Here is a 21,530-nt window from a genome sequence, read left to right on the forward strand (position 1 = left end):
GGAGTTGGGGAGGTGCTTTATGCCTGATGATCCTGTCTCCAAAGCCAGACCCCAGCCCTTGGCTCAGCCCTGCCACCCAGCCTCACTCTGCCTCCTCCCGGGTGGTCTTGGCAAGTTGGAGAGGACAGCTGTGTGGCGTCCCACCAGCTGCTAGGAGGAGGTGGGGACCGGGGCTGTTCCTCTGGGGTGATTCCCCCTCCCTTGCCCTGCTGCCTGCCCAGGGACGAGATCTACTGCCAGATCAGCAAGCAGCTGACCCACAACCCCTCCAAGAGCAGCTATGCCCGGGGCTGGATTCTCGTGTCTCTCTGCGTGGGCTGTTTCGCCCCCTCCGAGAAGTTTGTCAAGGTAGGAAGGTGCCTGGCCTCCTGGAGCGGGAAGGGGAGCTAGGCCCTGTCCCAGCACTGTGGGGAGAGCAATAGCCAGGGGCTCCAAAGGGCCTGGTCACAAGGCCCACCCGGCCACTCCTTACTGAGCCCCATCTTCCTGGCACCCCCTCCTCTCAGGCAGCCACCTCTTTGCCCCACACTCCCCTCAGCCCCATTCTACTTAGGAGGGGGCTGAGTCTGACAGGAGCGTGTCCCAGGCCCTCTGCACCCTCGTCTTGGGGCAGGCCCTGGGCGCTGGGGTCAGAGTGGAGCAGGTCATGGCAGGACTGACCCGACTGGCTGGTGCTGTGAAGGGGTATGGGGAGGAGCCACTAGGCTAAGCTAGCGGGAGGTGGGGAAGGCCACAGACGTGGCTGGAAATAGATGGTGGAGCTGAGAGGGTAGGGAAGCCACAGAAAGCAACCTGGCCTGGAGGAGCGGCCTCCAAGTGCCGGGAGGGCCTGGCGGCTGCCCTCAAAATCCACATGGGGAGCCCCAGGGGCCGCGGCGGGGCTGCCTCAGCGGGTACTCTGGCTGCAGTACCTGCGGAACTTCATCCACGGGGGCCCGCCCGGCTACGCCCCGTACTGTGAGGAGCGCCTGAGAAGGACCTTTGTCAATGGGACACGGACACAGCCGCCCAGCTGGCTGGAGCTGCAGGTTCGTGCGTGTGTATGCACGTGCTCGTGTGCGCACATGTGTAAATGCGTGTGTGTGTGTGTCCAGTGCACTCGAGTGCCCCAGAAACATTCCTTGCTTTGAGATTCTGTGGTTCCTCAGACACCTACCCTCAAGTTCTGGAACCCCAGGCCCATCGGAACAGAAAAGTCCCCAAAGGATGAGGGACTCCATTTGCTGGCCTTAACGGTCAAGACGACTTGGGCAAAGGAGATTCCCTCTGTGTCTCAATGCCTTTACCTGCCACATGGTGAAGGTTATATGAAGTGATAGCAGAGACCCCTGGCCTGTGGCAGTGCCTGACCTCTCAGCCCCAGGCCCTGGCTCAGGGGTCCTAAAGGTCCCATTGGGGTGGGGTGCACAGCAGGGCTCCCTGGACACCTGTGACAGGGACAAGCAGTGTCCCAGTGAGGTGCTGGGGCCTGGAGCACTGGGGCCTGGGGTGCTGGGGCAGCTCCAACCCCACAGAAAGCAGAGAGCCAAAGTCCAGAGGGGCAAGCAGGTCTGAAGGGAAGGGACCCCACAAACCCTCTTGGGGCACTTCCAGGCCACCAAGTCCAAGAAGCCAATCATGTTGCCCGTGACATTCATGGATGGGACCACCAAGACCCTGCTGACGGACTCGGCAACCACGGCCAAGGAGCTCTGCAACGCGCTGGCCGACAAGATCTCTCTCAAGGACCGGTTCGGGTTCTCCCTCTACATTGCCCTGTTTGACAAGGTATGGCCGCCCGGAAGCACCTCCTCCCGGAAGCACCTCCTCCCGGCCCCACTCCGGGCTGCCAGTGCTGCCACCTACTTGCCAGGGCTATTCACCCTTGAGCACCTCGGTTTCCCCCTGAGCGTGTGCTAATTGGCTCTGCCTGACTCCTCAGGACTGCCGAGAACTCGGCCAGGTGCGGTGGTTCACACCTGTAATCCCAGCACTTTGGGAGGCTGAGGCGGGCAGATCACAAAGTCAGGAGTTCGAGACCAGCCTGGCTAATGTAGTGAAACCTCGTCTCTACTAAAAATACAAAAAGTAGTGGAGCACAGTGGCGCACGCCTGTAGTCCCAGCTACTCGGGAGGCTGAGGTAGGAGGATCACTTGAACCCAGGAGGTGGAGGTTGTGGTGAGCTGAGATCGCACCACTGCACTCCAGCCTGGGCGACAGAGCGAGACTCCATCTCAAAAAAACAAACAAACAAAAAACTGCTGAGTGCTCTTCAGCACCTGAGGGAAAACCCAGCAGTAGGATGTCCTCAGTCCTGTGTCCTCAGGCCCAGTGAATCCTTTCCTGGTGCTGAAGGAAGAGCATGGCACAGGCTGATGGGAGGGCTGCGCAGCCCTTGTGTGCAGATGGGAATGGAATTCCCTCTCAGGTTGCCACGGCATCTGATGGAGAAACTCCTCAGCAAACGGGAGTTCCTTCACACTTGCCCTGAAGCAGCTGGAGTGTGGGCGTCCCGCAGACTCACCTCGGAGGCTGGAGCCTCCTCGGCTGAGCGGGACCTGGGGCTTGGGTGATTTTGCCTCCACCCCCAGCAACGTCATGCTCAGCAGAGGGGCCCCCGCCCACAAGCCCAGGGGAGGTACCATGTTGCTGGACACAGTTTGCCTGGATTTTTCTCACCGATGCTCTTATGTTTCCAGGTACTGTCTGTTCAGTTTCCCAAAAGGCTTCCACTAGAAAATGGGAATTCCCACGTCACCGTGCCCAGAACTGAGGCTAGGAAGGCAATGGTGGGGGTGCGGCTTAGAGCCCAGGGCTAGAATCTGGTCTGCCTCCTGGGGGCCTTGGACGTGTCCCTGCCCCTCGCTGGGCCTCGGTTTTCTGTCTGAACTGACCGTTGGCCCCGTTGAGGCTCCTCATAGTCCTTCCCTGACTCCGTGCCTGCTCCCCTCCCCTCTGTGCCCGCAGGTGTCCTCCCTGGGCAGCGGCAGTGACCACGTCATGGACGCCATCTCCCAGTGCGAGCAGTACGCCAAGGAGCAGGGCGCCCAGGAGCGCAACGCCCCCTGGAGGCTCTTCTTCCGCAAAGAGGTCTTCACGCCCTGGCACAGCCCCTCCGAGGACAACGTGGCCACCAACCTCATCTACCAGCAGGTGGTGCGAGGAGTCAAGTTTGGGGAGTACAGGTGTGAGAAGGTGAGTGGGAGGGAGTCTTCTGCCAGGCTGGCTTGGCTCACAGCCTCCTGCTTTCCACGTTTGGGCTGAGTGCTCCTCTGTGAGCCATCATTAGCTCAGGCTGGGGTGAGCCTGACTGCAACCAGGCACTCTTCAGGCTCCTGGATGGACACCGCCTACTTCAGGGGGCTCGTGAGGAGAGGCGAGATGGCGGGAGCAAGGGCTTCTGAGGATGTCCTGAATTCCACCAGTGGAGGAGGCCCCCCACACTGCTGTAGTGACTGTGCGTGCTACAGAGCACGTGCCGCAGGACCTGCTGCACCATTCTGAGTATATCTAGTAAGCACTGCATTAAATGAGAAATACAGCCATTCCTTGAGATCAGAATTTGCAAATGTGTATTCTTTTTTCTCCTTCTGAGGACAGGAGTTATGTGGTTGTTTTGTTTTCGATAATGGTAATGGTAGCTATGGTTCTGTTGGTGATTGTGATGGAGGGATGAGAAAGGAGGTGGTGGAAATGAAGAGGATAGTTGGTGGTAGTAACGTTGGTGGAGGTAGTGATGATGGTTGGTGGTGATGGTGGAGGTAGTGATGGTGTTGGTACTGATGGTGGTGATGGTGGAGGTAGTGATGGTGTTGGTGATGGTGGAGGTAGTGATGGTGTTGGTGATGGTGGAGGTAGTGATGGTGTTGTTGGTGTTGGTGGAGGTAGTGATGGTGTTGGTGATGGAGGTAGTGATGCTGTTGGTGATGGTGGAGGTAGTGATGCTGTTGGTGATGGTGGAGGTAGTGATGCTGTTGGTGATGGTGGAGGTAGTGATGGTGTTGTTGGTGATGGTGGAGGTAGTGATGGTGTTGTTTGTGATGGTGGAGGTAGTGATGGTGTTGGTGATGGTGGAGGTAGTTGTTTGTGATGGTGGAGGTAGTGATGCTGTTGGTGATGGTGGAGGTAGTGATGGTGTTGGTGATGGTGGAGGTAGTGATGCTGTTGGTGATGGTGGAGGTAGCGATGGTGTTGGTGATGGTGGAGGTAGTGATGTTAGTGATGAGGTATTGTTGGTACTGATGACTATGGTGATATTGGAGGTAGGGATGATGTTGGTGATGGTGGTGGTGGTGGTGGAGGTAGTGATGGTGTCGGTGGTGATGACAGTGTTGTTGGTAGTGATGATAGTGGTGATGGTAAAGGTAGTGATGGTGGTGTTGACAATGACAGTGTTGTTGGTAATGATGGTGATGGTGGAGGCAGTGATGGTGTTGGTGATGACAGTGTTGTTGGTAGTGATAATGATGGTGATGGTGGAGGCATAGTGTTGGTAGTGATGATGGTGGTGATGGTGGAGGCAGTAATGATGTTGGTGATAGTGTTGGCAGTGATGGTGGTGATGGTGGAGGTAGTGGTGGTAGTTTTGTTGGTGATAGTGGTGATGATAATGGTGGTATTGGTGGTAAGCAAATATTCAGGCAGAGTGCATTAGTATAGCCACATCAGTTGCTAAAATTCTGAAATATTTCAAACTGGTTGGAAAATATCTATTGCCTCCAAGGCCCCCAAGAGCCTTTCTCTATGCCCTTGCTGCTGGAGCCCTGGGGAGCCCTAGGTAGGCATCACTGGGGCTGCTGTGCACCAGGCCAGGCAGAGAAGGGGCAAATGCCCAGTGGCCACTTGGCTCTCTGAACCCTCTGCAGTAGATCCTGCCAGCTGTTAACCACTTTAACTGTCCCCCAAGTGCTTAACGGTGGTAGTGGTGATGGAGGCAGTCACAGTGATGTACTTCCCTCACTCTGACCCTGCCAGCAGACCCTAGGTGTCTCCCATTCTCCAGGGCAGACACTTCCTCTTCTGCTGTTTGTCAGCTCTGGTCGCTGTCTCACAGGGCTGAGTGTGCAGTGGCTGCTCGATGGGCTGGCTTGTTTCTTTGCATCACTTCATGTGCCCCTGGGCAGAGTCCAGCTCCATGCCAGTGCCAAAGGGATCCAGGAGAAGGTGAGGGTGTGGCCCTGCCCTTGGGGAGCTCATGGTTCCTCTGAGCAGACAAGAATTCCCTGGTGAATCAGTGAGAAGCCTCGGTCCCAAAGGCCAGGCTCTGAGAGCTACAGGAGGCAGGGCCAGGAGAGGGGCCTGGAGCCTTTGGTGGTGTGGAAGGGCTTCCTGGAGGGGCCTGGGCCAATGCATGACCGAGGCCTCCCCCCACCTAGGAGGACGACCTGGCTGAGCTGGCCTCCCAGCAGTACTTTGTGGACTATGGCTCTGAGATGATCCTGGAGCGCCTCCTGAACCTCGTGCCCACCTACATCCCCGACCGCGAGATCACGCCCCTGAAGACGCTGGAGAAGTGGGCCCAGCTGGCCATCGCCGCCCACAAGAAGGTAGAAGGGCTGAGAGGAGTCCTAGAGAAGGGATGTGGACCTGAACAACCAAGGAGGTCCCAGCCCTCATCTGAACCTCTCTGTTGGGGCTGCGGGGGATGGGATGGCACCTTCCAGTGGCCCTTCCTTCATTGGACATCAGCTCACTCATTCTCCTTCCATCTGTGTGCCAGGCACACAGATGGAATCAAACTTAACCTTGCAGCCTCTGTGGGGCCATGGGTATTGGGGCCCCTTTCCTGGTCTTGTGCCAGCCCCTCATTGGTGTTATAGCTTCCAGAGCTGCAGCTCAGGAGTGGCGGTGGATGCTAGACAGAGCTTTAGGAATTGTACCTCCTTTTTCCTAAAAGAACTCCAGCCCAACTTCCCGCCTGGGGAGCTTTAGGGACAGGCCCCCTTGACCCTCTTGCTTGGAGCCCAGGCCCATGACCAGCCATGAGTGGTTCCCTCCCAAGCTAAGAGCCTGGCCAAGTAGAGCAGGGGTATCCAGATGGGGAGAAGGTGGGAGCACTGGCTGCTGGTAGGGGACCCAAGGCCGCCTCATCTCCATGGCCCTGGCTGTGCAAGAGAATTGCCCCCTTACATAAGTCGAGGGCTCCATAGTCTGAGGGCACCACAGACCTGGATCTCACCCCTCCACCTCGTGGCCTCCGTCCTCACCCGGGAGCCCTGTGCCACCCTCCACCTGACCGTGTGCCTTCTCTGGTCAGCTCCCCGCCAGCCTCTGCCTCTCCTTGAGTCCTGAGTGCTCCCTGCGCCAGCCTGCTTCCCCCGAGGCCCTCACCCCCCCAAACCCCACTTCAGAGGAGGAGCGTCTCCTCCCTGCCACCCCTCTGTCCCTCAAGTGAGAGCCCTGCCCTTCATCCTCAGGCACCTCCTCTCCCTTGGCCCTCACATGCCGGCAGCCACTGCAGCCTGTCCAGCTAACTCCCAAACAGCTGCAGCCTCCACCCCCACCTCCCTGAGGGCCTCCTCGGGGCTCACTGCCATTGTGGCATATGGTACGTCCTGGGTGGGGTGCTATTATTATGCATTCATTTTATTTTGGGCACTTGTCATGTGCTGGGCACCATACCAGGACCTGGAGACACAGCCCTTTGTGGGACAGACATGGTTTCTGCCCTTTGGAGCCCACAGCTGAGCTGGGTCTCTCCTGGACTGGAGCTCCTCAGAGTGTCTGTCCCAGAGCCCTGGGCCAGGCCCCACATAGAATGGACAGTTGTGAATCACAGTTTTTGTAGGGTGGGAGGGTGCATTGTTCGTTTTCTAGGTCTGCCATAACAAAGTGCCACAGACTAGGTGGTTTCAACAACAGAAATAAATGTATTTCCTTCTAGTTCTGGAGCCTGGAGCTCCGAGATCAAGGTGTCAGCAGGGGCTTTCTCCTGAGGCTTCTCCTCTCGGCCTGCAGATGGCTGTCTTCTCCATCTGTCACCACACAGTGATGTGTGCACATGCACGTCTGAGTCCAAATATCCTGCTCTTAAAAGGGCACGGGACATATTGGATTACAGCCCACCCAAGATATCTCATTAGTGACCTCTTTAAAGACCTTATCTCTGGGCCAGGCGCGGTGGCTCACGCCTGTAATCCCAGCACTTTGGGAGGCCAAGGCGGGCGGATCATGAGGTCAGGAGTTTGAGACGAGCCTGGCCAACATGGCAAAACCCCGTCTCTACTAAAAATGCAAAAATTCACCAGGCGTGGTGGTGGGTGCCTGTGATCCTAGCTACTCGGAGACTGAGGCAGGAGAATCACTTGAACTCGGGAGGCAGAGGTTGCAGTGAGCCAAGATCCTGCCATTGCACTCCAGCCTGGGGGACAAGAGCAAGACTCCTTCTCAAAAAAAAAAAAAGGAGCTTATCTCCAAATAGGGTTACATTCTGAGTTGCTGGGGGTGAGGACTTTAATATGCAAATATGGTAGGTTGGGGAAGGAAGCACACAATTCAGTCCATAACAGGTGTTTTGAAAACATCTTATTTTGAAATAATTTCAAAGTTATGGAGAAATTGCACGTTCAAAAAAGTAGGACTGCTATGTGCACTTCACTTCCCAGATTCACTGGGTGATAGCCACACTTGCTCAGTGATTTGTCTCTCTGCCTACATATGTATTTTCTCTGAGTCATTTGGGCTTGGGTTGGTGACATTGAGCTCTTTGCCTCTGAATTCTCACTGCTCTCAGGATGGCACCCCTCATGGGCTCTCTCATGGGTGGAGATGGGGCCGTCTGTGAGCTGGCATACACATCCACCCTTACCTATGCCTGTGTCTACATTCTATAAAAACCAGGATTTCACTCTGACCCCTCCATTGCTACCCCAGAACCCCAGAGTTCTCACTAGGGCTTGGGGGAATATTTTTAGAGAAACACAATGCTGGTGCTTTTGTATCTTACCAAGAGCACGGCAGCACCCCTCACGGATCACCTCACCTCCAGGCTCCGGTTCTCCCTTGACACACTGATCTTTCTAACTCCCAGATTCACCACATCAGTTTCTTGCAGTTGTGGCTGCACTCACAGTCCCCCAGGACCTGGCTCCGCACGCTGTGTCCCCATTCCCTCTCTTCCCCGTCTGCCCTGCCCACGCCTCCGCTGCACCAGCACACGCCTCCTACTGACCCCAGGGCCTTGGGCCTCCCACATGCTCTGCCTGGAATCCTTGCTTCCCTGTCTCTGCTGAACTGGGAACTCCCTGGAGGGGCAGCTATGCTTTCTCTGACTTTGGGCCCCAGCACCTGCATAGAGGTGGCACTCAAAAGTGCTCACCGATGTTGACGAATGAGAAAGGTGGGGACAGGGTGGCTGCAGACAGATGGGAGCAGGGCAAGGCCACGATGCACAGGAGGTGCAGGAGCCCCAGGCTGCTCCTGGCTAGAAGGCGGCAGCAGCTGATTTTTAGAGCAAACTCACTCATATGTTGTCTTCTGTCCCACTGTCCCTCTCTCCTTCCAGGGGATTTATGCCCAGAGGAGAACTGATGCCCAGAAGGTCAAAGAGGATGTGGTCAATTATGCCCGCTTCAAGTGGCCCTTGCTCTTCTCCAGGTTTTATGAAGCCTACAAATTCTCAGGTACCCCTCAGCCTGCAATGCTCCCAGTCCCTTGCTCTGTAGCTCCAGCTCACAACAGGGGAGGGAAACGTCTTGAGCCAGGGGCCCCCGTCAGTGGAACTCTTGCCTGCGGGATGCTTGGTCTGCTCTGGTCAATGCTGCTGAGTGGGTCCTGCCTCCCCAACACCCGGTAGCGACTCCATGGCACATCTTATGTGCTCAGTGGTGCACGGGATTGAAAAACTGAGTGAGGATTGATTCATTAAGGCACATACTATGTATACAACAGGGTGGCCCAGGGTTCAGACAGGGCCAGCCCTGCTGGGCCGACTCTGTGAAGTCGAGAGTAGCAGATAAAAACCCACACAGGCCACTGGCTCAGCCATCCTCGGGCCATCGTTACTGGGCACCTGCTGTGTGCCAGGCCCTGTGCTGATGCTGCTGTTCACAGAACCACCAAGCACCAGGGCCGGAGGGAACCCTGGGCCTCAGTCCAACCCCTCCCCGGATCCCGCCTTAGTGCAGGGCAGGGGCTTGTCCAAAGCTGCACAAAGACCAATGGCAGGAGTGGGACCCAAACCAATTTCCCAATTGAACACTCTCTTCCTACTGCACTTTGGGTTTTGGCACGTAGCGAGTTTGTGCTCTCTGAGCCTCAGTTTCCATATCTATAAAATAGAAATCAGTGTATTGCCACCTGCCTGGCCGTTATGAGATTGAGAAGGGCTGGGCCTGGGGGTGGGAGGCCTGCCTCTCAGTGCCTTGGTCTCGTCCCAGGCCCCAGTCTCCCCAAGAATGACGTCATCGTGGCCGTCAACTGGACGGGTGTGTACTTTGTGGATGAGCAGGAGCAGGTACTTCTGGAGCTGTCCTTCCCAGAGATCATGGCCGTGTCCAGCAGCAGGTGAGGAGGCCCGCATGGAGATGCAGACAGACAGAGGGGAAGGAGAGGGGCTGGAGCTTCCCTGCGGGTCACAGGAAGTGAAGAGGCATGAAGTGGCCTGCCTGGTTGCACGTGATTGGGCAGTTTGTGCCGCACTGTGCAGACCCCTCTGGCACCTCCTAGTGGAGGGATGGGCTTGGGCTTTACAGCACATTAAGGCTGTTCTGAGACAGGAATGGGCTGTCAGGACAGGCAGGGGCAGGTGAGTGTGTACAAAAGAGCTTGACCTGGGGGTTCAGGGGACTGGGTAGCACTCACTCTATGTCTTCATTCCTAAAACAGGAGTCTTAATACTTTTCTCGCATAACAGCGGTGGGGAATGAATGCAATAATAGATGGGAGAGCTCTTTATAAACTGCAAAGTGCAGTGCACATAGGTGGAATGGTGGGGTGGGTTGCTGGGATTGACTGGCTTTCCCAGCAGTGCAGTGGCTCCCTCCTCCACCATCTGGGGCTTGTAGCAGTGTCTTTGGGTTGTGTCTGATATGGGCTGGAGTCAGATGTGTCCAGCACTGACCAGACACATGCCAGGCACACAGGATGCAGTAGTGACAAGATAGTCCTTGTCCTCTTGGATCTTCAGTCAAGAGAGGAGACAGACATTGAATAGGCCATTTTAAAGCATGGTATGATCAGGGCTGTGGGAGGGCAGGGAGGACTTCCTGGAGGAAGTGGCATGTAGGTTGAGATTTAAAGGGTGAGTAGGAATTAGACAGGCAAAGGAGAAGTAGGCCGGGCCACTGTGGGTCTCCCTCTGGTCCATGCCTGACTCTGGCCAGGCCAGCTCTGACTTAGCCTGAGATGTGTCTGAGCTGGGCCACGTCTCCCACTGGTTGGGGCATGACTGACTCAACTGGCCTTGATCTCCTTCAGGGAGTGCCGTGTCTGGCTCTCACTGGGCTGCTCTGATCTTGGCTGTGCTGCGCCTCACTCAGGCTGGGCAGGACTGACCCCGGCGGGGCCCTGTTCTCCATGTTGGTCCTGCAGGGGAGCGAAAACGACGGCCCCCAGCTTCACGCTGGCCACCATCAAGGGGGACGAATACACCTTCACCTCCAGCAATGCTGAGGACATTCGTGACCTGGTGGTCACCTTCCTAGAGGGGCTCCGGAAGAGATCTAAGTATGTTGTGGCCCTGCAGGATAACCCCAACCCCGGTGAGTGGCTGCTGGTATGGGCTGCCTGGCACTGGGGATCAGGGTGTTATGCAGACTGTCTTAGTCCATTTGTGTTGCTATAATGGAACACTGGAGGCTGGGAGATTTATGAAGAAAAGAGGTTTATTTGGCTCACAGTTCTGCAGGCACTACAAGAAGCATGGTGCTGGCTGGGCATGGTGGCTTATGCCTGCAATCCCAGAGCTTTGGGAGGCTGAGATGGGAGGATCACTTGAGGCCAGGAGTTCAAGACCAGCCTGGGCAACATAGTGAGACCCTCGTCTCTACAAAAGGTTAAATAAATTAGCTGGGTGTGGTGGCATGTGCCTGTAGTCATAGCTCTTCAGGAGGCTGAGGTAGAAGGATTGCTTGAGTCCAGGAGGTGGAGGCTGCAGTGAGCCATGATTGTGCCACTGCAGTCCAGCCTGGACAAGAGTGAGACCTCATCTCTTAAAAAAAAAAAAAAAAGAAAGAAAAGAAAAGAAACAAAGAGAAAAAAGATGGCACCAGCATCTGCTTCTGATGAAGGCCCCAGGAAGCTTCCACTCATGGCAGAAGGAGAAGGGGTGCCTGCATCAGAAGGAAGGAAGAGAGCAGGGGGTGCCAGGCTCTTTTTAAACAATCAGTTCTCACAGAGACTATATAGAGTGAGAACTCACTCATTACCGTGAGCACGGCACCACACTGTTCATGAGGGACCCACCCCCATGACCCAAACACCTCACACTAGGCCACTGCCAACACTGGGAGATCAAGTTTCAACAGAGAGATTTGGAGGGGACACATATCTAAACCATATCACAGACCATGCCCCGTGGACTTGGCCTTGGCACTCAAGGCTGCTAGGATCTTGTTCCCATCTTTCCCCTGAAGCTAGACCAAAGAGCAGAAGCCTGTGCCTTTAATCTGTAGCCTGTGGGGAACCTCCTCTCCTTCCCTTCTTCTGGCTCTTCAATACTCATCTCCTGTCAGCTCTCCAAGTTAGATCAGGGTCCTCCTCAGTGTTCCCAAAAGACCCGCCATCTTCAAGTGATAACAGCAGTAACAACTACTCTGCCTGAGGCTACCGAGGCCCTGGCCAAGTGTGGGAAAGACAAAGATGAAATGGACCCCACCGTGTCCTCAGCGGGCAGGGGGGTGGGAAGAAGACAGTGACGGGCCCGTGACAGTGCAGTGAGCAGGGAAGCCCAGAGCCACAGGAGCCCAGAGGAGAGGCCCCATGCAGACTGGGGTCCAGGGAGGAAGCCCATGTGACCAGAGCGCAGGGGGCAGAGAGCTAAGCGTGATGCCAGCACAGAGGCGGGAGAAAGCTGGCCTGTCCAGGGAACTGCAAACAGCTTGGTTTGGCTGGGAACAGGCACAGTGAGGGAGGAGAGGCGAGGTGGAAGGAGTCTGGGAGGCCCGCTCACAACAGGCCCAGGAGTGTGGGGCTTCCTCCCAAGGGCAATGAGGAGCCGTGGAAGGCTTTTGAGCAGGAGAGTAGCCCACTCTGGTGATGGTCTCTGTATGGAGAGTTGTGACAAGGTGGAGGCAGAGTGGCAAGTGGGCAGACATGAGTGATAACACCTCAGTTCTTCTGTGGGAAGATGTTCCAACTCAGCCTGTCTCTGCCCCCATGGTCCCACTCACCTCTGCTCTACAGCAGGTGAGGAGTCAGGCTTCCTCAGCTTTGCCAAGGGAGACCTCATCATCCTGGACCATGACACGGGCGAGCAGGTCATGAACTCGGGCTGGGCCAACGGCATCAATGAGAGGACCAAGCAGCGTGGGGACTTCCCCACCGACAGTGTGTACGTCATGCCCACTGTCACCATGCCACCGCGGGACATTGTGGTATGTGGCCTGGGGGTGGCAGATGGGTAGGAGGTGCCATTAGACCCCTCTTTGTCCACTTCCCACAGCTGTACAATAGGTTAACGGTCTAGTGCATCTGTGAAGATGATCTTGGGATCTTATGGGACACACATTTAAAGTTGGGGCAGTGCTCAAACCTGTGCCAGGTGGGGAGGGGCCTAGAAATGGCATCAGATGAGGAACTGCCAAGGGGTGGGGCCGGGGGTGGGGATTGGAGAGAGGTGTATCACCCGCACTGTCTGAACAGCCAGTGGGGGCACAGCTGGGAAGGGGGCCCTGCTTCTTCTGGAGCCCCCTTGAGAGCAGCTCTGAGGACTCACAGCCCAGCTTCCCCAGTGGCTCCTGAGCCAGGCTCAGTGGACGAGGCAGCTCTCATACCATGTCCCGCTGCCTCGTCCAGGTTTTCTGACTGACCCAACCTGATCAGACACCTGGGGAAGGGCCCTGAGCTCAGCACAAAGGAGGCAGCAGGGACCTCAGAGACCCCAAGGAGGAACGGGGCTCCCAGGGTCAGAATGGGGCATGGGGTCCATACCCCTGAAGAGTCTCCCAGAGTCCAGAAGGCTTCAGGGTATACCATGTTGATCCTGGTGGCCACAGGTGGAGAGCTGACCTGAGCCCCCTGTCTCTTGGTCCCTAGGCCCTGGTCACCATGACTCCCGACCAGAGGCAGGACGTTGTCCGGCTCTTGCAGCTGCGAACGGCAGAGCCCGAGGTGCGTGCCAAGCCCTACACGCTGGAGGAGTTTTCCTATGACTACTTCAGGTGATGCCTCCTGGGGAAGGATGGGAGCCACAGGGCTAGGAGCTGCAGGCTTCCGCTACTGTCTGGTCGTGTGCTGGGGCTGCTTTGTGAAGCCCCCACCTGTGAGCAGGGCCTGGGTCAGAGGGAGCTGGAGGGCTGTTTCTGTCTGCCAAGATGACCCGTCCTATGTGTCTCATCTTATCTTCCTTCCTTCAAGAGATGTCACTGCACCCACCCCAGGCTGGGCATTCGAGACTGAGTCCTGGTGGGGATGCGGGCTGGAAGCAGGCAGCTGGGATTCTGCGTGCCCAGCACTGTGATGAGGATGCTTCTGGGGCGGGGGGTGGGGGGCAGTGAGAAGCTTCCTGATGGAGGCGGTGTGCACTGAGCTCTACAGGGGGCGCAGGGTGGTGGGGGAGGCTGGGGCACAGCCCGTGGTGTTCTCGCCGCTGGGGTTTCACAGCTGAGAAAGGAAGGCCCAGTGACTGCCAGTGACTCGCCTCGCTTCCATGCAGGGCAAGGAAGAGCAGGGCCTGGTGCCCACCCTCAGCCTCTGGACACAGGGATGGGTGGGGGTGGGGGTCTCACAACCTGGGGGTTTCTCCCCGGGGCTGCCAGCGATGGGGCGTTGCTGACGGTCCCTGTGCTGCGGCAGGCCCCCACCCAAGCACACGCTGAGCCGTGTCATGGTGTCCAAGGCCCGAGGCAAGGACCGGCTGTGGAGCCACACGCGGGAACCGCTCAAGCAGGCGCTGCTCAAGAAGCTCCTGGGCAGTGAGGAGCTCTCGCAGGAGGCCTGCCTGGCCTTCATTGATATCCGTGCCACTGGGCTGTGCCCAGGGGAGCCAGGGACCGGGCAGGGCCTTCGTCTGCACACTGCCTTCCTCCTGAGGGCCTGCTGTGACCCGGGCACACATGGGGAGGGTAGATGGAGTACCCCCTCCCTTGCACCTTTTGATATGCAAGGGGCTGCCTCACCCACTGTTTTCTCTGACCCTGTCATTTGGGTGCCAGGTGGATTTGGTGCCTTGTGCTGGGCCAGGCATGCAGGTAGAGCAGGGACCAGCCCAGCCCCTGGCCTCATGGGACCATACACACATCCAGATCAATGTTGAGATGGGACCAGGCAGCACTGTGACCTGACCCATGTGACCTGGAGGGGGCAGAGAGGACTTCCTGGAGGAAGTGGTATCTAGGCTGAGCCCTGAAGGCTAAGTAGGACTTAGCCAGGCAAAGGGGAGGGAGGGGGAGTGTTCCAGAGAGAGGGAGCAGCAGCAAGGCCCCGAGGCACACAGAGCAGGGCTGTTCCGGGGCTCCGGGTCTTCAGCACAGACAGGATGGGAAGACTGGGCTTAGGCAGGGTTCCCAAGCCCTGTGAGGAAGCTTGGGCCGTGTCCTAAGGCCAGAGTGAACCACTGGGCAGGGGGTGGCATGGTCAGATTCGCCATCTGGGAAGTCCATCCCAGCTGCTGTGAGGGCTTGGGATGTGGGGCTGGTGGCTGTGAGGAGGCGGAGAGAGGGTGGGGCAGATCACGCCCATTTTGTGAGTGTGCAGCCTGAGGGCCCAGGGTCACAGCTTCAGGTGATGCAGGCCCTGTGGGAAGTGGGGCCTCCGGACCCCAGGCCAGTGCTCCCTCTATTCGGCACAAGCCCTTCCTTGACAGTCCCCAGCTGTGCTCAAGTACATGGGCGACTACCCGTCCAAGAGGACACGCTCCGTCAACGAGCTCACCGACCAGATCTTTGAGGGTCCCCTGAAAGCCGAGCCCCTGAAGGACGAGGCATATGTGCAGATCCTGAAGCAGCTGACCGACAACCACATCAGGTGAGCCAGGCACGGTGGGCGGATGAGGGGCAGACCCCACCTGCTGTGACGGGCAGCTCTTACCCTCCTGAGGCAGCTGCTGGCTCTGCCTGGATACAGTCCTTCCTCACACAGAGCCGGGAGCTGCTCATGGGCCCCCTCACATCCTAGCTTGGCCCCAAGGCCCAAGGAGGGCCTAGCAGGAACTGGGAGGTGGTGGATGTCTTCCTTTGAGTCTGTCCTCTAAGGGTAACAGCCCCAGCTCCTCCTAACGTTTGGCCGGAGCCTCGTCTGGATGCCCCTTCCCTGCCTAGACCCTGCTGTCTGCCTGCAGGTCCAGCTCAGTCAAGTGTCCCCTCCCTGGTGCAGGCTGGGCCGGCTGTCAGCTGGAAGCGCTGGCTGAAAACTCTCATGGGTTTGAGTGTTGGTCCCAATGCCCAAAGGGTGCCACCTTCTCCTCCCGCTGGGACAGCCCAAGACAGGAGTAGAAAGTCAGGCACAGGCTCCTCTCAGAGTCTGAGAGAAGCTCCACCCTCTCTCCTTACACCCAGCCCCCCGCCTTCCTCCCCAGCTGTGTCACCCTCTACATCTCTTCCACAAATCCATCCTCAAACTACACATCAGCTCTTTTGACAGTGCCAAACCTTTGTACATACTGTGCCCACAGCCAGGAAAACTTTTCAGCCCCTTCTCTGCATGCCGTAATTTGCTTCATCCTTCAAAGCCTAGTTCAAATGCCACCTCCTCCTAGAAGCCCTCCAAACTTCCCACTGTCAGGCCCAAGAAGCTCAGAGTGGTGGCTGAAGGAGCCTGGGGTGGGACTGGTCTAACTCGTTGCCACTCAAAGTATAGGTGAATTAAAGAGCTTCTGCGAAAATATAAATCACACTGCTTCCTTCATGGACAAAGTCTTGCTATGGAAACAAACAAAAAGCCTCAGCTGAAGCACAGTGCATGGTAACCCGGTGGCTTTTCATTGTGGCATAAGCCCCTTATCTCCACGTGGACTGGTAGCAGTGTGTGGCCTGGCGCGGTGGGCCAGGCACACTTTGGGTAGCACTAGTTGCATCTGGCTGTCAGGGAGAGGGGTCTGTAGGTAGGGTGAGGGGTCCTGAGATAGGGTAAAGGTCAGGAGGGACGGTGCTGCTGTGATGAGCAGCTGAGGGGTACGTGGCCCCCTCACCCGGGGGTGCACAGGTCCTGTGACTCCCGATGGCAGCTGCCCCTGCTGGAGCCCACGCCTCCTCCTGCAGGTACAGCGAGGAGCGGGGTTGGGAGCTGCTCTGGCTGTGCACGGGCCTCTTCCCACCCAGCAACATCCTCCTGCCCCACGTGCAGCGCTTCCTGCAGTCCCGAAAGCACTGCCCACTCGCCATCGACTGCCTGCAACGGCTCCAGAAAGCCCTGAGGTACAGCGGCCACCAGGGGCAGGGACAGACACTGGGGCGGGCTCCTGGCCACGCGGGGCTTGTGGGATGAGCCCCTTGGGGATGAGGACCACATAGCAGTTGGGCCCACCCCTGGGGTACCTCAACTGCCAGCTAGACGGAGGTGCGGATCCTGCAGCTGCTCAGGATGCAGCTGGAGAGTCCGGCTGCTCGGGAGTGCTCAGCCCAGAGCTCCCAGGCTATCGGGTGGGCACAGACACCTGGGCCCACTTCATCCTCTCCGAGGGCACTTGTGTTCTTCACTTTGCTGGGCCTCTCCACACCCATCGTCCCATTTTACAGATGAGGAGCTCAAGGCTCTGGGAGACTCAGTGGCCGGTCACATCATAGGAAGTGGCAGGCGGGGATCAGAACTGGGGTTGTCTGCCTCCAAGTGTCCCGGTCCCCTGGTCTCCACAGTCCCACGCACATGCCCCCTGCTGCCCCTGCCGCCTTTTCAGAAACGGGTCCCGGAAGTACCCTCCGCACCTGGTGGAGGTGGAGGCCATCCAGCACAAGACCACCCAGATTTTCCACAAGGTCTACTTCCCTGATGACACTGACGAGGTGAGGGTCACCGGCTTCTAGGTCTGCAGTACCCAGGACAGGGCCGGGCTTCCTGGGTGGACACCAAAGGTGGCCTTAAGCCTCTCCCCCATCACCTGATATTTGCCGCCTCGTCCTCCTGCCCCGTAGTGGAGTCGGGGCTCAGGACGAAGGCCATCGACTCCCCAGGTCAGGGGCCCTTGGTTCCTGATCCAACCCCTGCTTCCTGGAGCAGCTTCCTTCAGAAGGGCGCCCCTCCCTCCCTGTCTCTGAGGAGGACTTGCCTTGGAGAAAAGCGCTTCTCCCTCTGAGCTGGCTTTGCACTGGCTTTGTACCTACCTGATGTAGGGCCCCACTGGCCCCCAGGTCCAGACCTCCCCTGTCGACTGAGCCCACTTTCCTGCAGGCAGAACCTCAACACCCCTTCCTCCCTCTCCACCTGAGGTGGTTGAGGTTCCCTCCATCCGGGTCCTGTCTGCCAAAGGTCCTGTCTGTCATGCCTGTAGTCACGCTGCCCCTCATGGTCCCCAGCCCCTGCCTGTCTCAACACAGTGTCTCATTCAGATAAGCTTTTCATTTGAAGAGTCATTTATGAAACTTGTCTGAGGCTGGAGACTCAGAAATGCCATGACAGGATTTCACTTGCAAGGACCAAAGACTTCCTCAAATCCTTTCCTGTCCCTCCAGACATCTCTCCTCCTGCCATTAAACTTCCCCAGACGCTCAAACCCTCCCATCTGTCCGGGCTGCTTTCCCCTCCGCTTTTGGGTTTGCTTTTCCTCTACCTCAAGTCTCCTTCTTCTAATCACCCTTCCAGTCATCCTGCTGTGCTCCCTGGACCCCTCACTGTCACTCAGGCTTGTATACCCTGGCCCAGGACTCTGGACGCCAAGGCCACCTTCTGCTTGGAGGGTCGGGAGGAGGAGACCTGGGAAGACCCAGACAGGAGTAGCCCTTTCCTTTTGTTAAATGCCATGCCCAGCTCTGTGCCCACAGGAGGGTGTCTGGCACGGGAGGGGGCTCAGTATAGGAGGCATAGCCAGAGGGGCCTGGGAGGACCAGGTCCCGGGAAAGGCCCTGCAGGAGCCCAGTGCTCACCGCCCCTCCCAGGCCTTCGAAGTGGAGTCCAGCACCAAGGCCAAGGACTTCTGCCAGAACATCGCCACCAGGCTGCTCCTCAAGTCCTCAGAGGGATTCAGCCTCTTTGTCAAAATTGCAGACAAGGTGGGTCCTTTGCCACCTTCGCCAAGGTGGGAGATTTGCTGGGGCCATAAGAACTTACGGACAGCAGACGGAAGAGAGAGGAACTGGGGGAGAGAGGGGAAGAGGGCACTGGCATCTGGCCATCTTCTTCCATCCCTGCAGCCTCCCCTTACATGGAGTGGCTGCCCCCAGCTCTCTCTCTTCTGAGGCACTGCACATGGCTCAAACCCTCTTAGGGGCATGTGCCCAGGTGCTCTGTGTTCTAAAAACACCAGACCCTCACCCTGCCCCAACACACATGTTCTTTCCATATTTGCGTTGACTGGCCCTTAATTGCCATGTTGGGGCAAATTAACCCTTGAAATAATGTGTGATCATCCCCACTTGATAGATCACATAACTAGGGCTCAGAGAGATTAGGTAACTTGTCCAAGGTCACACAGCAGGGACTGAGCTCCAGGTGGGTCTGACTCTAAAGCTCATGCCCCTGCCACCATTTCACATCACGCTTCCCCCAGTACCTCTGTCCCTGGAAGTCTTCCAGGCCTAGCTAAAGACCCCTCCACGGGAAGGCCTCCCTGACCGAGTTAGGTGCCCCATCCTGTTGCCTGCTGATGGCTCTGTGTGCATCTGTGTCTGTTTCCTCACTTCATGACTGTCTCTGTGCCAGACACTGGGACCCAGAGGTGACCCCAATGAGGTCCTAGACCCAGGGGAGCCCAGAGCTGCAGGAGGAGCTGGACATGGATGCCAGAGAATGTCCAAGCCAGGGGCTGGGCCGCATTCTTGGCCAGTTTCCCTTGAGTCTAAGGCAGCGTTCAGTGTCCCAGGCACTGAATGGAATGACCATCACTCCTGGCAAGAAGTGGGCTCTTCCGGGGACACTCAGCAGGCACATGGGGCAGGGTGGGGCTGACACACAGAAACCCCTTCCGGCTGGGAGTGGAGTCTTCCCTGAGAAGGAGCAGCTGCCAGACAGGCCTTAGGTGGGAAGGTCAGAAAATGCAGTGTTGCTTAAACTGAGTGTGCTTCGATGGCCCATGTCCCCAGGTCATCAGCGTTCCTGAGAATGACTTCTTCTTTGACTTTGTTCGACACTTGACAGACTGGATAAAGAAAGCTCGGCCCATCAAGGACGGTAATGAGGCCGGGTCCCGGGATCATCTGAGGCCCAGAGCAGGGAGGTGTGGGCTCAGGGCTGTGCTGTGAGGCCCACCTAGGCGGGCCTGAGTGAGGGCCTCCTCTGGGTCTGGGCTCGGGACGTGAGCACTCCTCTGTGCAGGGACCCTCTGGGTGACCGACTGCCCTGTGCTGCAGGAATTGTGCCCTCACTCACCTACCAGGTGTTCTTCATGAAGAAGCTGTGGACCACCACGGTGCCAGGGAAGGATCCCATGGCCGATTCCATCTTCCACTATTACCAGGTGGGCACCTCTGCACTCTAGTTGCCTTCATGCACAGCTACCGTTGCTGTACTTTGGCCCTGAAAGCAGAGACCCACTGACCTTGCCAGGTGTGGGGCCCGTACCAGCCTGGCCTCAAAGGGATTCCTGCCAAGACCGCTGGAGCCCCAAGGGACGGCCCAACCCCTGATCCTTGTATCTTCTGATTCTTCAGCCCTTAGGGGCTTGACAGTTCCTCCTCTGAGCTTCCGATCCCTACCTGTTCAGGCCCCTCCTTCAGTGCAGGGCTATCCTCTGACTTCGAGATTCTGCTGTTGTAACTGGGTAATTCCAAGGCCTCTGTGCAAACATTTTCTAGCATAGGCACCTGCAGGAAGCCGGGAGGGAAGCTTGCATGTTGAGCCTCTATTATGTGTCTGGCACTCTTCTCTCATTCTGTCCTCCCAACTAACCCCAAGAAGCAGGCATGTTGTCCCCATTTGACAGAGGGACAAAGAGACTTAGGCTGCGTGCTGTGATTAGGATCACACAGCTGATGGAACTGGGGTTTGATTCCAGGTCTTCATGACTGCAGGTTGGTGCTCTTTTCTGGGCTCAGCCTGCTTACCATTCTGTGGGAGAAAAACCATGATGCTGGGAAGGGCAGAGGAGGCAGGGACGGTGGCTGCTGTGGCACAGAGGACACTGGCCTGGGAGTGAGAAGGACTTCCCTCATCCAAACCTGGGATCTACCTTTCTTCATGCCCCTCCCCACCCACCCCATGCTGCCCACTGAGTGCATGGCCCCTGGACTACCAGTTCCCCCGGAGTCAGCCTTGACATCTGCCCCTCCTGTCCCACGTCCCAAATCACTTACCTGATGACTGTATCTCCTGGATATCTCTAAAATCCCCCATGTCTCTCCATCACCACCTTCCCAACCTGGGTCAGTCTACCATCATCTCTGATCCAGAATGGAGGCAGTGACCTTCTCCCTGTTCTCCTCATCCATTTTGGTCCTTTCAATCCTTTCTCCACAGGGTGGTCATCCTGCTTTCCAGATTCCCCCAGTGGATTCCCCTTGCTCGTAGGGCATAACCCCCGTCCTGACCATGGCCCTGCCTGGTGGTGCCACTAACTGCTCCTGCTGCCTTGCCTTGTACCTGGCTCTCCTTCGGCTCAGCTGGATTGTTTCCGCTTCTCAAGTGTGCCACGGGGCCTTTGTAATGTTGGGATGCTCTTCCCTCAGTTCCTTCCCTCACCTACTGAGCTTTTAGATGTCAATCAGCCATTTTATCTTAAAGGAAGTCTGCCCTGTTCTCAAGCCTAGATTAGGTCACCTTGTTATATTCTCTTACAGCACTGTGGACAATTCCTTCGAAGGTTGTCATTATATATCTGTTTGGTATGATTTTTAATGTCTGTCCTTGCCCTGAGACTACAAGTTCCATGGAAGTAGGGAGGGTAGGCATTGTTGCTTAAAGGGCCTGGCTCATAGATGTTCAATGCATGCTTGTTGGATTGATGGATGGGTGAATAGGTAAACTGGTGACTCAGTGAACATAGAGATGGGAGGATGAATGCTGAGTGAATTGATGGGTGGATATTGGTAAGTGAATTGGTGAGTTAGGTAGGTGAGTGGGTGGATGGGTGGGTAGATGGATGGACAGATAGGGAGATGGATGGAGGTAGATGTGTAGGTAGATAGACCCATAACCACATGGATGGGTGGGTAGGATGGATAATGATTGACTCAGATCTCTGACTGACAATGTATCCTCAGGCCAGCCTCAGTTTCTCTACCTTTCAAATTGTGTATAAGATGACCATAAGGCTCTAGGAGTCTGTGGGCAGCGCCAGCCCTTCAGAGGCTTCATCTCTGCTCTGGGC

General features: G+C 56.9%; 1 protein-coding gene across 13 annotated transcripts in view; it reads left to right on the forward strand.

The window, feature by feature from the left end:
- Positions 1 to 21,530, forward strand: part of MYO7A (myosin VIIA) — an 88,558-nt gene that overhangs the window by 62,435 nt on the left and 4,593 nt on the right. For 6 of the 13 annotated variants that reach the window (XR_010147287.1, XM_063783256.1, XM_063783254.1 and 3 more), the window contains 17 exons: positions 222 to 348; positions 909 to 1,028; positions 1,594 to 1,767; positions 2,948 to 3,175; positions 5,356 to 5,526; positions 8,484 to 8,601; positions 9,358 to 9,484; positions 10,397 to 10,680; positions 12,323 to 12,513; positions 13,175 to 13,299; positions 13,934 to 14,090; positions 14,949 to 15,103; positions 16,336 to 16,491; positions 16,971 to 17,076; positions 18,166 to 18,279; positions 19,309 to 19,396; positions 19,576 to 19,682. Coding sequence is in view for 11 of the 13 variants with exons in the window: in XM_063783256.1 (XP_063639326.1) it covers positions 222 to 348; positions 909 to 1,028; positions 1,594 to 1,767; positions 2,948 to 3,175; positions 5,356 to 5,526; positions 8,484 to 8,601; positions 9,358 to 9,484; positions 10,397 to 10,680; positions 12,323 to 12,513; positions 13,175 to 13,299; positions 13,934 to 14,090; positions 14,949 to 15,103; positions 16,336 to 16,491; positions 16,971 to 17,076; positions 18,166 to 18,279; positions 19,309 to 19,396; positions 19,576 to 19,682 (2,548 nt within the window). In the remaining 2 variants the exon portion in view is untranslated. Of the gene's footprint in view, positions 1 to 221; positions 349 to 908; positions 1,029 to 1,593; positions 1,768 to 2,947; positions 3,176 to 5,355; positions 5,527 to 8,483; positions 8,602 to 9,357; positions 9,485 to 10,396; positions 10,681 to 12,322; positions 12,514 to 13,174; positions 13,300 to 13,933; positions 14,091 to 14,948; positions 15,104 to 16,335; positions 16,492 to 16,970; positions 17,077 to 17,872; positions 18,117 to 18,165; positions 18,280 to 19,308; positions 19,397 to 19,575; positions 19,683 to 20,219; positions 20,422 to 21,000; positions 21,221 to 21,530 lie in introns of those variants that run through there. The other 7 variants (XM_063783262.1, XM_063783261.1, XM_063783255.1 and 4 more) reach the window with 7 other exon arrangements.

This window comes from Pan troglodytes, chromosome 9 (genome assembly GCF_028858775.2).
Source record: "Pan troglodytes isolate AG18354 chromosome 9, NHGRI_mPanTro3-v2.0_pri, whole genome shotgun sequence".
Lineage (NCBI taxonomy): Eukaryota > Metazoa > Chordata > Mammalia > Primates > Hominidae > Pan > Pan troglodytes.